Source organism: Rhamphochromis sp. 'chilingali' (assembly GCF_963969265.1).
Source record: "Rhamphochromis sp. 'chilingali' genome assembly, chromosome: 11".
Lineage (NCBI taxonomy): Eukaryota > Metazoa > Chordata > Actinopteri > Cichliformes > Cichlidae > Rhamphochromis > Rhamphochromis sp. 'chilingali'.
In genome coordinates this window covers 36,465,953-36,480,519 of record NC_137938.1, presented here as the reverse complement: position 1 = coordinate 36,480,519, position 14,567 = coordinate 36,465,953, and the positions used below count along the sequence as shown (strand labels likewise).

Here is a 14,567-nt window from a genome sequence, read left to right as displayed (position 1 = left end):
ACAGTTTTATTTGCGTGCCTGATGTTGGATCGTCCTGATTGAAAGCACTTGGCGGGTCTCTCTGGAAAAAGAGGTCACCAGCCTCAGTGGAACCTGGTTAAATAAAAAACTACTGTGCTTTTGTGACATTATCCAATTTTCTGGCCAAAAGCTTGAGATAACGTAAACATTAAAGCTTCTTTAAAACCCTGACCCTTCTCCACAAATCTGTTTCTAATTCTGTTCCTTCTCACCAACAGCTCGCTGCACTAAGGAGTGCGTCCACGGCCGGTGTGTTGCTCCAGATCGCTGCCAGTGCGAGGGAGGCTGGCGAGGAGATGACTGCTCCAGCGGTATGAATCAGCCTTCCTCTCGCTTACAGACATTTCCTCACTCTCGTCTCTTCTCTCATTTGCTGTTTCTCCTGTTGCTTTCGTCTCTTTCCCTTTCCCTTCAGCTCCACAGAAAAAAATACACTTCACATTCACAACAGGAAATGAGCAATGGCCATTAGTCAAGTGGCTGATCTTCACATACACCTCTCCATCACACACTGAAGCCTCTCCAATGGAAACAGCAAGGGAGCATTACCGCATGCACAGCAGTGACTCATTTATATCAGACTCAGTCCAGAAACCAGTTTACTAGTCCACAAGAAGGCTGAGCTGAACCTCCAACGTTCGTTCACGGTTACTGACAAAAAAAGAAGAAGCAATGTCAAGTCAGCTTTTCTTAAAAAAGCAGACATGTGCTGTTAAAATAAAAGGAATAAAACAATCACTACCTACAAACACAAGCAGTGAAGAGGTGGTAAGATAAGTCCTGTTTCATGCACAGAAAGGAGTCCATAAAGAAGAGTTAAGGCTGATCCTGCTGCACTTTTTGGCTCCTGTTACAGAACTGAAGTCAGCAGAAATGGTTATATAACCACTGAGAGTCGTGAATCTAACCCTGTTTGCCTTTTTTGAAATCTTTTTAAATTTGATCATCCAAACAGTGGAGTGTGAACTCAGAGCTGCATTTTTAAGGGGCTCCTGTTTCCCCCGTTTTCCACTATATTCAGGCCCATTTCATCGCACTCAGCTGGGTCAACAGTACACAGCCCCCCCTCTTCTGTTTTCCCCCATTCGTTTGCAGAGAGCAGGAATTAGCTTTAGCGGGTAGCGGTTGATGCCTTGACAGTGGGATGATGGGAAGAGGAAATGGAAAATGTTACCCCACTCTCCTTCTTTTGCATGGCTCACTTCTCTCTGTCTCTTCTTACACCTCCCTGCTACCCTAACCCACACTTTAAGTTTCTTCTTTTCTTTTCTCCTCTTCCACTCCTTTTTCTTCTTGGCTCCTGTAATGGAGTCTTTCTTGGCAAAATATGACCCCACACTTCCTGGATGCCTGTGTGTTGAGCTAGTTAGCTGTGGGAAAGAGGAGAGGGGCCTAATGTTTTCATACTGAAAACATTCTGAATATAGAGACTAGATTTAGAAGGGGACATGGCTCAGCGTGACAAAAAAATAGAGGAGGGGGTTGGGATGAAATGGACAAACAGGCAATGAAGCCTCTGGTATTCCTCACGGATAGATTTTCTAGCTCCCAGCAGGTTTTTCAGGGACCCTGAAGGGTGAATTCCAAAAATCACCAGTGAGTGCTGCTTGTTAGGTGATCAGGAGATTATGTGGACTTTGGATGCAAGCAAAACCCAAGGCGCTGCTTGGACAATACACACGGGAAAAGGAAGAATGTTCCCATCGTGTCTGTCTGCATTCTTCATAAAGGACACTGAACACATGCCAGCTCTGAAGCGTGCAGCAGTTAGTGGCTTTACTTGCATGCAGTAATGCAGATTCCAGTTTGAATCACAGTAGTGGTCAAATTAATGACTCGTCCTGTGGCTAAATAGTCATATCTTCAACTCAGAAGGGAGGAGGATTTTCTGTTTAACTTTATTTAGAAATTCTTTTTTACAAGATTAACTATTTTTAATGCTGTACATACGCAGGGACAGAACGCCAATGCCACTGAAATATCAATAAGAACTCAAATTAATTTATAATTTAAGCTTGTTTTGTAGTTTTACTGCCACAAGTTGAGTAGCAAGGTTTGTTTTATAGGATCATTCATGTGTATGTATGCAAGTGTGAGGTGCATAAGAGCCGTGTGATCCCGTGAAAATCCATATTTAAGGTTTGCAATTTAGGATAATGTCACTTTGATTAAAAAAAACTGTATATATATATATATGGCTGCTTCCTTTTATTGGTCACCACAGGGGCTCATCTGCTTCCATCTCACCCTATTATTAGCATCCTCTTATGTAACACCAAGTCTCTCCATGTCCTCCTTCACTACATCCATGACTCTGTGGTCTTCCTTTTTTCCTCCTGCCTGGAAGCTCTGTCTTTATTATGCTTTGTCCAGTATATCCACTCTCTCCTCTGCACTTGTTCAAACTGTCTGTCTAACACCAGTCTTTTCTAATCTTGTCCATCCTGGTCACTCACCTCCAGCTCGGCCTCCTGTTTTTCTGTCAGCGCCACCATCCCCAAACCAAACATCACAGCAGGTCTCACTGCCATCTTGGAAACCTTCTCTTTCACTCTTGCAGCTGTCCTTCTGTCACACATCACCCCTGACACTCAGCTCCATCCTGCCTGCACTGTCTTCTTCATTTTTCTTGTGGACTGTCTGTTTTTTGGGTGGTTGATCCTAGATTTTTAAACTCAACCACCTTTACCAGCTCTCCTCCGTACCAACTTCATCCCAGCCTCCCCCGCCACACTTTTATTCTGTAGGATAAATTTCTCTAATCAAAGTTGAGAAAATGTGTTTCTCAGATATTTCATAGTTCAAAATTGAAGGCCATCATTTCTGCATGTGTTACTGTGATAACCTATCAGGCACAGGGCAGGTTCACAGATGCAAACAATTAGAAAGGAAAATGGGCCTTCAATGCTCCCTTGACATCAACGTTTGGGCAATTTTGACTCTATTATAATGATTAAATCAGTGCTGGACATAGGTTGGCTAAAGTACGTGAAACAAACAGATGTGAATAATTAACTGATGAAGGACTCAGCCAGCTGGGAGCTCAGAAATCACATCTCCAATGAGGGAGTGATGATAAGATTTGTTTGATAGCATTTGATTCTTGTTATGTGTCATATTATGAACCGATTCATTATCATATTTGTGTGGAGAAGAGCCTGCTAACTCTCAAACTCGTAACACTGAGTAGAAACGGAATAAAAATGCTTCCATGTGAATCAGGTAAGCAGAGGCTCTACTGCCTACTACTAATGGCTCAGTTTGAAGTCATTGTTTTGCAATGTGCAGCTGTTGGAAAACTATGCCAGCTCTGATAAACGGAGGTGATAGTCTTGGAGTCATGTAATTCTCATGGAAATCGAGAGCTGGTTCCCAACTGGAAGCAGTACTTGATTCTAATCCATTGTTGTACTGCAAACTGTTGTCAGCAAATATCCAGTTGTGGACATCTACAGTTGCAAAATTACTAGACATAAATCTAAAGCATCCGTATCCAAACATAGTTTTTTAGATGTGTTTAAGGACATACAGAATCATGTTTTGGATAATTCTATTGGCCGCTGCAGGTTTGGCAGAGACTTGGTGGTGCGAACATTTAGAGTAACGGAGCCCTGTTTGGGCCTTTTGGCTGTTCTGTTTCCACTGAAACCATGTGTCTCATGATGTGATGCAGCAATACTGCAACAGCTTGACTGTTCAGTTCAGTTTAAAAAAAAGTGAGACAATTTAATAAGTTGTATTGTCGGTTATAACATCCAACTACTGTATTTGGCAAATGTTAGTGTTTGATATTACAGCAGCCTGCACTCACTGTTCTTTCACACCAAAGCAAAGAAACATTTTCACATGCTATGATTACATGGAAGCTGGGGAAATCCATATTTGTGCAAATTAAGACATGTCAACATGAGCAAAACATTTGCTGCATGTATGTCCTGAAAACCCTTACGCTAGGAGGGCAGTAAAGAGAGAGCAGAAAAAGAGAGGGTTCGGAGACAAGTGAGCAAAGTCATAGCAACTAATGTTAACATGTGAAAATATGTTTCCATAACTTGATTTAAGCTGTACTGGGTTCCCAATGCGACTGCATTCATGTGGAGGAGGATGTGATTACATGAAAGAAAGCTTTTTCTGAGTTTTCATAATCAGCGTTGAGCAAGACTCAGCAGTTTTGGGGGAAGCTCAGACATGCCTTAAATGGTGACTGCGCTTGTTTTCTCTCATGGCAAGAACTCAGAAAGAGGTCCTACAGGCTGGTTTCTGCAGTAAGAGCATGCACAAACATGCAACAGATGAAACAGTTTCCTGCAACAGAAACAAGGCCAATGTCTCCACTGAAGACATTTTTCTTTTTCTTTGAGCGAATGCAGCTGATACAGTAGCAGCACTATCAGACCACTGCATGTTTGATACCTCTTATACAGCTATATCAAGAATAAATTGTCCATATCCGATATTGAAAGCCCAAGTAACAAGCATGGCAAAAGGGATTTATAATCATTGTATCGAAAGTTTAAATTCACATATATCCAGATTACTTATCCTCTTGAAAATCAATTTCCACAGTAAGACTAATAAAAATGGGATTATAGCTTCCTGTTCACGTCCACTCTGGTAAATTTCATCCACTCACTCAAACAACTGCTGGTTGTATCAGCAGTCAGCTCTCAGAGCCCTTCAGTAAATCTGCCCTGGTGCCCTGGAGAATGTCTGTGTAAACATAATCGCTGCTCCAGCTGAGTTTCTCGTTACTCAACGTGACATACTGCCTTCTCCAATGCCCACACAGAGAACAAGTGAAGTTCTTTTAAACAAAAGAGGCTTCGAGTAAGTGCAATAAACTCTACAGTCTGTGGCAGCGCGATTTGCTCCACGACAAATTTGGCTGTACATGCTGAGAGTAACAGTCAATGCAGTTCCTTGTATTTTTCTAAGCCGTGCTCGGGCGTATGTTCAACACCGGCAAAGGTGGGAGTGAGACACATACACGCATGGAGTGTAGCTCACAGAGCAGAGGATGATTCACTGCAGGTCAGCGTGAAATTGTTGGAAACACTTTTAGCTCTGGAGAAGATAACCGACTCCCATCCATCAGTTACGTCAGTGTTATTGGATATCACGTTTTCTCCGATGTCCAAGATAGTCGAGGTAATTGATGAGAAATTTTAAGAATGCACCCATGACCAATCTGGGTTCTCTCCATGGACTAAGATCTCTTCATCATGAACTGAAATCCAAACCTTGTGTGAATTTCCTCTGCGTACAAGCCTCGAGAGCCAATCACCAGGCTCCTGCATTATTTTCCATTAAAATCCTCTCCATGCAGATCTCCCTGCCAATTCCAAATTATCTGCCAGTAACGTAACATTTGCGAGCTAAAGGGATAGATTTGGTTGAGGAAGAATGGCATCAGACACTCCCTCTCTTGTTGTTGTTGAACAGGGCACAGAATCTAATCACATTTGTTTCTGTTTGTTTCCCATGACATCATATATTTGAGCGTACATAACAGTGTGTGGGGAGGAAAATCAATTAGGAGCAACAGAACGGACACAAAATCATCATACTTGCACCGTATGCAAGTTTCAATAATCATGTGTAATTTTATTTTGACTCGGTGTTTTTATTTCATTTCCAGCATCGCAGAGTAGCTTTGACTCACTGTTTAGAGAAGCAGGAGGTTTTACTGGAAAACGACTGGTTTAAATCACTGGAAAATGTGGGCAATGAAAGTGAGAAGCTCCGTCGTGTGAGTGTGTGCAGTCGTGTGACTGCACGAGCTGTGGGGGTTGTGGAAAAAAACAAAACAAAAGGACAACTTTTCTTCAGAATAAATACAGTAATGCGATGTCCTGTATAAACACATGCTCAGTCTGATTTTTGGAAAGACGTGTTTGAAAGCTGAGCTGAATCCTTTTTTAGCTGAGATCAATCAGGACCACTTCAGCAGAAAGAAGATCATCGTTTCCATCTGCTGTAATCGGGCCGCGTGGCTCTGCTCTGCATCCTGCCAGTTCTTCCTAAAGTCTCATCCACATATGAAGTGATTGCTTGTTTCACTTAGACTTTAGAACATCATTATGTATGTTGTACTTGTATTTCTCACCTCATCACATGCCAGTCAGTGGTATCAATTTCTCCTGTTGGCAGTTGCTTCAGTTGCTTCCCTCAAAGTTGAGAAGAACATATCTCAGGGTGTGCTCTCTTCTCATTGGTCAGTGTTACTCTGACTCATCTCTGCAAATTGGTGAATTTCAATGACATTCCAGGGTCTGTGGTCATTGAACAGTTGCTAGTCTTCTTCTTTCTGAACACCCCTCAATGCGCCATTTACGGTCCTGCGTCAGTTTGTCTTTGTCTACACAAAGGGATTGTGGGACATCAGCCCATGCAGAGACGAGCTTGTGGAAGTCCTAAAAAAGCCAGCGATTCATCCCCTTATGGTGAGAGAGTTATGTGTGGGTCAAATGCTCATGGCTGGAAAAGTTGGCTTGAAAAGGGGAACAAAGATGAAGCATCAAGGATCAAAAAAGTTTTTAACACTTGGCCTCACTCCACTCCAGATGAGATCTTTTTATATTCCCCAGAGCTAAACACCAACAACGGCACAAACACAAAGAAGAGGAGCCCATGTTGCAGGTTCCTGTATTTATTTCGTTACTACCCCCCTGGCTGCAGTTAAGAGCTATAGAAAAGCTATGGTCATACGTGGAGAGCTGCAACAAGAGCCCCAGTAGATGACAGAGCATGCATGGCAGCAGACGTGACATTAAGTCAGACAATTACAAGGAGAAGCTGTGCAGCAGGCTGAAACAGGTTACATGTGCCCCATATGAGATCTGAAGGTATGATCTGAGCAAGCCAATACCATGATTGCGGTATAGATCTATATAGGAACTAACTCTTTCAGTTTGAAACAAAATCAAAAGATATATAAAAATGTTGGAAAAGGCTAATGTTTTACATGATTCAGTATACTGAGTTTGCCCTTTGACCTTTCAGACTGTGACGATAAACACTGGGGAGCGAACTGCAAGCAGCAGTGCAAGTGTGAGAACGGAGCTCTCTGCGACCCTGTGAAGGGATCATGTCGCTGTCCTCCAGGGTTCAATGGACGCTACTGTGAAGAGTCGTGTCCAGCAGGCACATTTGGGAAGCGCTGTCTGCAGAGGTGCAAGTGTGCAACCGGAGGATCCTGCGATAAAGCAACAGGAGAGTGCATTTGTCGGGATGGATTCACAGGGACTTAGTAAGTCCAAACAAACAAAACAGCTTAGCAAATTTCTAAAATCCAACACTGACTTTGTAAAAAGTGATAAAAATTTACAGACATTGGCAATGTTTCTCTATGAAGAACTTACTTTTCAGTTTCATTCAAAATCTGACTCTTGGGTGAGATTTGCATGAGGCCACCTCACAGACACCACAGCTGTGCAAGCACGATGATGACAAAATGACAAATCCAAAGTGCCGACATTAACCATATTCACCAGCTTTCCTTCATCTGTTAATGCTAACATTTTCTTAGCAGCCGAGTCTGTACTTTGTATATGTATATATTGCATACTTTGACAATTATCTCACAAATTCTGGCCCCATGATGGTGCTGGATTAAAACTCAAAGGGTAGGCAGTTATTTCACATTTCTGCTTGGGGAATAAATATTGAAAGCACATCTAAAGTCTGTGAGTAACCTTGTGGTGACACTAGAAGAAATGTTAGTAGATGATTATTGGGAATGTAAGGTACAAAAATCGACTTTCAGCTCCAGGCTATGGAAGAAATTCTGATGGAGAAATATGGTCAGATTCTTGATTAATCCTAAGAGTCGAAGCAGATATTCATCCTAATGTGCTGAAAGCGTCTGGTGAGCAAAAGTAAGATCACACTAGACATTTGTGGGACTATATTTAGGTTATCGGATGCAAGAAAATATACAGCTTGAAGATTGATACCTTGTTAGCAGTTGTGTTAGCGGTAACCAAGAAGTTAATCAAATCAGAATGATGCCTGACACACTAATTAGAAATGCTGAAGAGATGCACACCAAAATAGCTCCGACCCCTCGGGGCCTGGACCTCTGTGAGACGTTGGCAGCAGATTTTTTGGGTCCCGTTTATTATGGAGGTGCGGTGGGATGAATTTAGGATTGGGAAGCCATGAGTGCCTGTATAAAATTAGATTGCAATCCATCTAACAGTTCGGATATTTTAGCAGCCTTCTGCGAGTCGCTCTTGCTAAAAGTTAACAGTGTATTTTCCTTTTCATTAAGAGCCATTTTTAGAATATTGTACTTTGTTAGTTATTTCTTTTGGGAGACATTTATTACAGCACTTGATTAGACCCTACTTAATTACCCGAATGTTCTCCAGAGGTATGTTAGACCCTCATCTTCCTCTTTGCTGATCCATCTTTTTATTTGTTTCCGTGAGTTAATTCGAAGATTGAAAAGAGACCCCGATGGTCTACTCTGTACTCCATGAGTCATCTGTTACGCCCTGTTTTTTAGATGCCCCTGAGGATGAGTAAGCAGTAAAAACATTTCCCCACTACACATTAGTGGAAACTCTCATTCTGCCAATGTGAAAGCACAACACTCCACTTTGAGCTAAATAAAAAAGGCGGCTTGGCAACAGAGATTAGGGGATAAATCTGGGTCAATAATTGTGTGTATTTGTAGCGTTTTCATATCATCCGTTTTAGAAAATGTAATATCCTTGCGATGGTTGTAATCTCTAATGTGATTGGTTAAAGACACATTCCGCATTACCGGAAGAGGAATTGATGGATCATCTTGATTCTTTTTACATATTCAGCTACTTTTAGACATAAAAACTGCAGGAAAAATTCTAAAATTGAGTCCAGAAGTTGATCTATTATGTTTTTCTGTATTTTCACAACTTGTTACAACAAAAGTACGCAGACCAACATTTCACAATGCACAACACACATGGGCTACAGCAGCAGAAGACCACACTGGATGCCGCTCCTGTCAGCTAAAAACAGGAAACTGACCCAACAAAATCAGATGACAACAGTTTGGGAAATATTACCTGATCTAATTAGTCTCAGTTTCTGTTGTGACATTTGGATGGCAGGGTCACAGTTTGGTGTAAACAACATGAAAGCATGGATCCATCTTGCTTTGGATCAAAGCTTCAGCTTGTTGTTGATTTTGTAATGATGTGTTGGATATTTTTCTTGACGCACTTTGAGGCCCTTAGCATCAAGTAAACATCAAGTATTTATGAGCACAGTGCAACCTTCTTTTGACGACTGCTTCCGGCAGGATAATGCACCATGTAACAAAGCTCAGGTTATACTGAGCAGCTTTTATTTAGCATAACAACGTTTAAATGATCCCAAGATCTGAGTCTAATAGAGCATCTTTGGGATGCAGAGAAACGGGAGATTTAAATCATGGATGTGCAGCTGACAAAACCACAATATAAAGAACATGCCTGCAAAGTGTTTCTTTTCTTTAAGTTGAAAAGAAACTTAAAGAAAAGAAAAAAATATTCGCCAAGATTAAAGAAAAAAAAAGCTGGAACCATAAGTCCAAGTGAAAGACGCCCTTTAACCCATTTCCGGTGAAATTTGCCAGACGGCAGAAGGTCCTATAGCTTGTGAAATATATGTTTCTTCTTTATTGAGCATCAATCAGTTTTCAAAAGGATGAATAAACTAGCTGCCTTTTTCATCTCAGTTCTTCCACATTCATGGAGTCTGCAAGTCCACCCTGGAAAGTTTAAAGATTGATAAGGTTTATTTTGAACTGCGTAATATTCAACACCGCTCTACAATTTTTTTTTAATGGAGCTGAAAATGAGTACTGCAGGTTTCTGAGTAATGTACCAACACAAATGCAGTCTTTTGTCGCTAAAAGCAGTTAATTGCAGTCAGGAGACATTAAGCCATCTTTTTTCTCCCCCCAGCTGTGAGACCTCGTGTAGGAGGAAATGCCAGGCGCGATGCCCGTGCCAGAATGGTGGCATCTGTAAAGGCAAAGGGATCTGCGCTTGCCCACCTGGATGGACGGTATATTTTGAGGCTTTCTGTTACTCATGCAGGTTGCCAGGTTTTAAATTAGCTCGTGTTTCATGTTCCAGCTGGCTTCGAATTCTGGAAAAACAGTCACTTTTTTGTAACACTGACATTTTGAAAGGATGCACTTGCATGACTTGCACATGTTGTTCTGATTGCGAGCCCATCTGACAGCTCATTATTTTCTCAGTGAGTGCAGAAGCCGATGGCATTTTAGTTCATATTTTTGCAATAACGCATCTATATCCAATTGTCTTTTTTGTTTTTCTGTGTGCTTAATGATTTTTCCATTCTGCTGTTCAGGGTCCAGTCTGTACCGAGCGATGTCCAGAAGGAAGGTTTGGGCCAAACTGTACTGAGGAGTGTGTTTGCCACAACAACGGAAAATGTGACGCTGAAACTGGACAGTGTCAGTGTGCTAAAGGTTTCACTGGTCACAGGTAAGCAAGTGAAAGTGGATCTTTGGACAGCATGTGGTTGTTTCCGCCTTTTCTTGCTTTTCCTGTGCAGGTGCCTCTCCAGTATGCTTACCGGTGCCACGTCTAATGTTTGGATTAGTCACCGACAGAGAAAAGTTGTCTTCTCGACATTACAATTGAAACCTTTGACTGGAGAAAGCATTTTAAATTGTTTTGACACTGTCATCCATTTTTTTTGTCTTCAAATTAAAAGGCAGCCTGGTTATGATTTCTTGTAAGTGAACAGGAGTAATTTGAGCATGTTTTTCTCCAAAATTCAGGCAAAACCAAACAGCAGAGGCACAGGAATGCAGAACGTTTAGATTTGGTTTGTGCATACTGTGCTCAAACACACATTTGTATATTTTATCCCATTGCCCCAGCTTTTTTCTGTCTGTGTGTTTTCCTGCATTAAGGTGTAAGGAGGAGTGTGCTGCAGGTAGTTACGGACAGGACTGTAAAGGCGTGTGCGACTGTGCTAACGGTGCGCGCTGCTACAACATCGATGGAGCCTGTCTGTGCGAGCCGGGCTTCAGCGGTCCGCACTGCAGGGACAGGATGTGCCCAGACGGCATATATGGCATGCACTGTGAGCGCACGTGTCTCTGTCAGGACAAACACACACTCAGGTAAGAGCAGCTCTTACATGAGTCTGGCAAAAGCTTCATTTACTGCTTTGAATAGTGATGCATGCAGTGTGAAGTGAAAAATTAAAAAAACATTCTTGTAATTTGAATTCACATATTTGACGCTACCCTTGTTCTACACTTTATGTTGCGCTGTTTAACCAAAGGGTGGTTTTTTTCTTCTTCTTTTAATAATGTTGTAGGTTTTACAGGACACACAGTTTTATTAATTATATAGTTCGTGTTCACAACACTCTCAGATATTTCTCAAAAAGATCCTGAACAATAATATTATAATAACTGGTTCATAAATATGTGTTATTTACTTTATCTGCATAGTATTGCACCATTTTAACTGAGGCTGATGGCATGTTATTTATATTATCCAACCATCCATCCATCAGTGCTTATATTAAGCCAGAAAGCCATGTTTTCCAAGTCCTTCTGAGGGATCCTTCCCAAATGAGACCAAATGAGATCTCCTATAATAATCTTGTCTATTCCAGGATCTTCATCCAGTTAGGTTTACCTGGAAATTCCCAAGTATAGGTTAAATGTTATCATATCGTATCATAATGTTGCAGCACAAAATGTAATTAAAGAGCTGCTTTAAGCAGACCACACAGCCACAGATGTTTTCATTTCTCAGGCCTTTGCGGGCATCACGGAGCCTGATTAACATCTTATGCTGCAGTGGCTCCATCAACCATAAAGTCAACCAATGAGATTATTCTCCAGCTCAGAAAAATGGCAGCATCAAATATAATTTCTTTAAAGTGGTTTCATGCCCCTCTGCAGTATGAAGACAAGTACTGAAGTACATGTAGACAGGCGCTGACTGTGGGTTTTCTTTGGCATTAGGTCCTCTGTTTCTCACTGCTCCATTCATATTTATGTCTGCTTACACTCTCCAGCTGCCATCCAATGAAAGGAGAGTGCACATGCCAACCGGGCTGGGCGGGACTATACTGCAACGAGACCTGCGCTCATGGTTTCTATGGTCATGGCTGCCTGGAGCCGTGTCTTTGTGTGAATGGAGGGGTGTGTGATGGGGCCACAGGACGATGCCATTGCGCCCCGGGCTTCACGGTCAGTGGTAGAGTAGATTAACGACTCATGACTCACTTTCTATACCTGTTGTGTCTTCATGTAAACCAAACTTTGGGGGTTACTGCAGGGGCTTCACTGTGAAAATCCCTGTAAAAGTGGCACCTATGGCAAGAACTGCTCCCTGGAGTGCTCCTGTAAAAACTATGTGGACTGCTCACCGATTGATGGAACTTGTTTCTGCAAAGAAGGTGATGAATAAAGAAAAACAATCATGAAGGAAAACTGGCCAAAAGGAAAACAAAGACTTACAGTTGATTGTGGGTCTGCAGGCTGGCGAGGTCCGGATTGCTCCATCCCCTGCTCCGAAGGAACCTGGGGTCCAGGATGCAATGCCACGTGTCACTGTGCCAACGGAGCAAAATGCAACCCTGCAGATGGATCCTGCACCTGCACGGCTGGCTGGCAGGGGGCGCGCTGTGACCAACCGTGCCCGGTGAGTATCTGGAGATACTGGCAGGAGTTATATATAATATTTACCCTTGAAGTTGTAAAAGATGTTGGAAAACCAGGTATTAAATAGATTCATCCTTTTACAAGACAACAGGGAGCGCTGTTTTTGTGACACGTCTGTCCTATACAGCAGTGTCTTTAGTCTCAGACAGTTTTCTCTGTAGGGCGACAATAAAACAGCCTTGAACCTTGAATACGGATGTTGTCAGACACCATACCTGCACACAAGTGCACAGAGTAACAGCAATAATGCTTTTATGACTCAGCTCAATGGGGAAACTGGAATGTAAACAAATATATAACATATATTGTTATTGTGTATTTAATAAAAATAACCTGTCACAACAAATCAGCAGATAAAGGTAAATGGAGATCTTAATTAATAAGTGTGCAATAACACACTGAATGCATATAAAATATAAACAAAATAAAAGCAGTGGTTGTCACTTTGTCACAGATGTCACTTTGTCACTGTGTAACATAAATGCTCTCCAAGATAAGAAAAGTCTGGTCTGTGTTTAGTCCATGTCACACTGATGAGACGAATGGCGTCTTTGATAAGACTGACACTCAAATCATACGGCTGATAATTCTACGGGTTGTCTGTTTTCTGATTAAGCAGCCCGTAGAAGTGTCCAGCTTTGAATCCCTTACCTCGCCCTCTGTATGCTTCAATCTGCATTTTGGAAAAGTACCCCTCTTGTCTTTGCGATGCCAGCCCACCAGGCTGTCTACACAACATCACATTGCCAGTGTAGTATTTTGTCTCACTCTGACTGGGCTGGCCGAATGTGGAGGAGATTCCCCTGACAGTTCTTTGCCCGTTGGCACTTGTTCATTGTGCAGATGGGCACGTTTGGGCCTGGCTGCCTGAAGAGGTGTGATTGTGTTCATGCCGACGGCTGCCAAGCTACCACTGGGGAGTGCCACTGTCTGCCAGGCTGGTCTGGTAAGTGATGACGTCCTGCTGATGTATCGCTGCCAGCTTGGCTTTGGTGTCACAGATGAGTCTGGTCTGATAAACTGTGAGCCACAGGTTTTAAACCATCCTTGCTCTCCTTTATTCTCATTGTTGTGTGACTTAAAGAAAGTCTAGTTGTAAATGTAAGCACTGTCAGAGCCAATCAGATTTGTACAATTAATCAAGTTTCTTACTATCAGTTACTAATCTCTGTCTCTCTTATCCTGTCTTCCTTCTCTCACCCCAACCGGTCGCAGCAGATGGCCCCGCCCCTCCCTGAGCCTGGTTCTGTTGGAGGTTTCTTCCTGTTAAAAGGGAGTTTTTCCTTCCCACTGTCGCCAAAGTGCTGCTCATAGGGGGTCATACGATTGTTGGGTTTTCACTGTATTGTAGGGTCTACATTACAATGTAAAGCACCTTGAGGTGACTGTTGTTGTGATTTGGTGCTGTATAAATAAAGCCGAATTGAACTGAATTACTAAACACCAATTCCTTCCTCCTTCTTTTTCATATATGACCATTTAAAAAGGGAAGGCGGTGATCTTAAACATTTGTTGCCTTACTCAGCTGTCCAGATGAAGTTTTTTCAATCTGAAATTCATTTTTCTGATTGTCGCGACACCACCTGACTCGACCTGTGAGGTCTAAACTGTAAGCCTTTGAAAACAGAGCGTTTCATTTGTGAATACATTTTTCTCCTGTGTTTTAACAAATATGGGACAAAAACTAAACCTTCTAACATGCATGAAATATTTTTTACATTTGTTCCAAGAAAGTCATTTTTTTGCTCTGTCTAAGAGATATGATCTGGCTTATGTTTATGACCTCACAGGGTTAAAGTCATACATATTGCACTCTTATTGACCTCCAACAATTCTTCTGTTGACTCGATGAGAC

The 14,567-nt window shown here is 42.0% G+C and overlaps 1 protein-coding gene across 1 annotated transcript in view; it reads left to right on the top strand.

Moving 5' to 3' along the window:
• pear1 (platelet endothelial aggregation receptor 1) overlaps nucleotides 1-14,567 on the top strand; it is a 61,990-nt gene that overhangs the window by 33,281 nt on the left and 14,142 nt on the right. Inside the window, exons 5-13 of the mRNA XM_080895817.1 lie at nucleotides 240-332; nucleotides 7,024-7,270; nucleotides 9,957-10,059; nucleotides 10,369-10,505; nucleotides 10,940-11,152; nucleotides 12,064-12,238; nucleotides 12,327-12,447; nucleotides 12,529-12,692; nucleotides 13,556-13,658. Coding sequence (XP_080751943.1) covers nucleotides 240-332; nucleotides 7,024-7,270; nucleotides 9,957-10,059; nucleotides 10,369-10,505; nucleotides 10,940-11,152; nucleotides 12,064-12,238; nucleotides 12,327-12,447; nucleotides 12,529-12,692; nucleotides 13,556-13,658 — 1,356 coding nt within the window. The remainder of the gene's footprint in view (nucleotides 1-239; nucleotides 333-7,023; nucleotides 7,271-9,956; nucleotides 10,060-10,368; nucleotides 10,506-10,939; nucleotides 11,153-12,063; nucleotides 12,239-12,326; nucleotides 12,448-12,528; nucleotides 12,693-13,555; nucleotides 13,659-14,567) is intronic.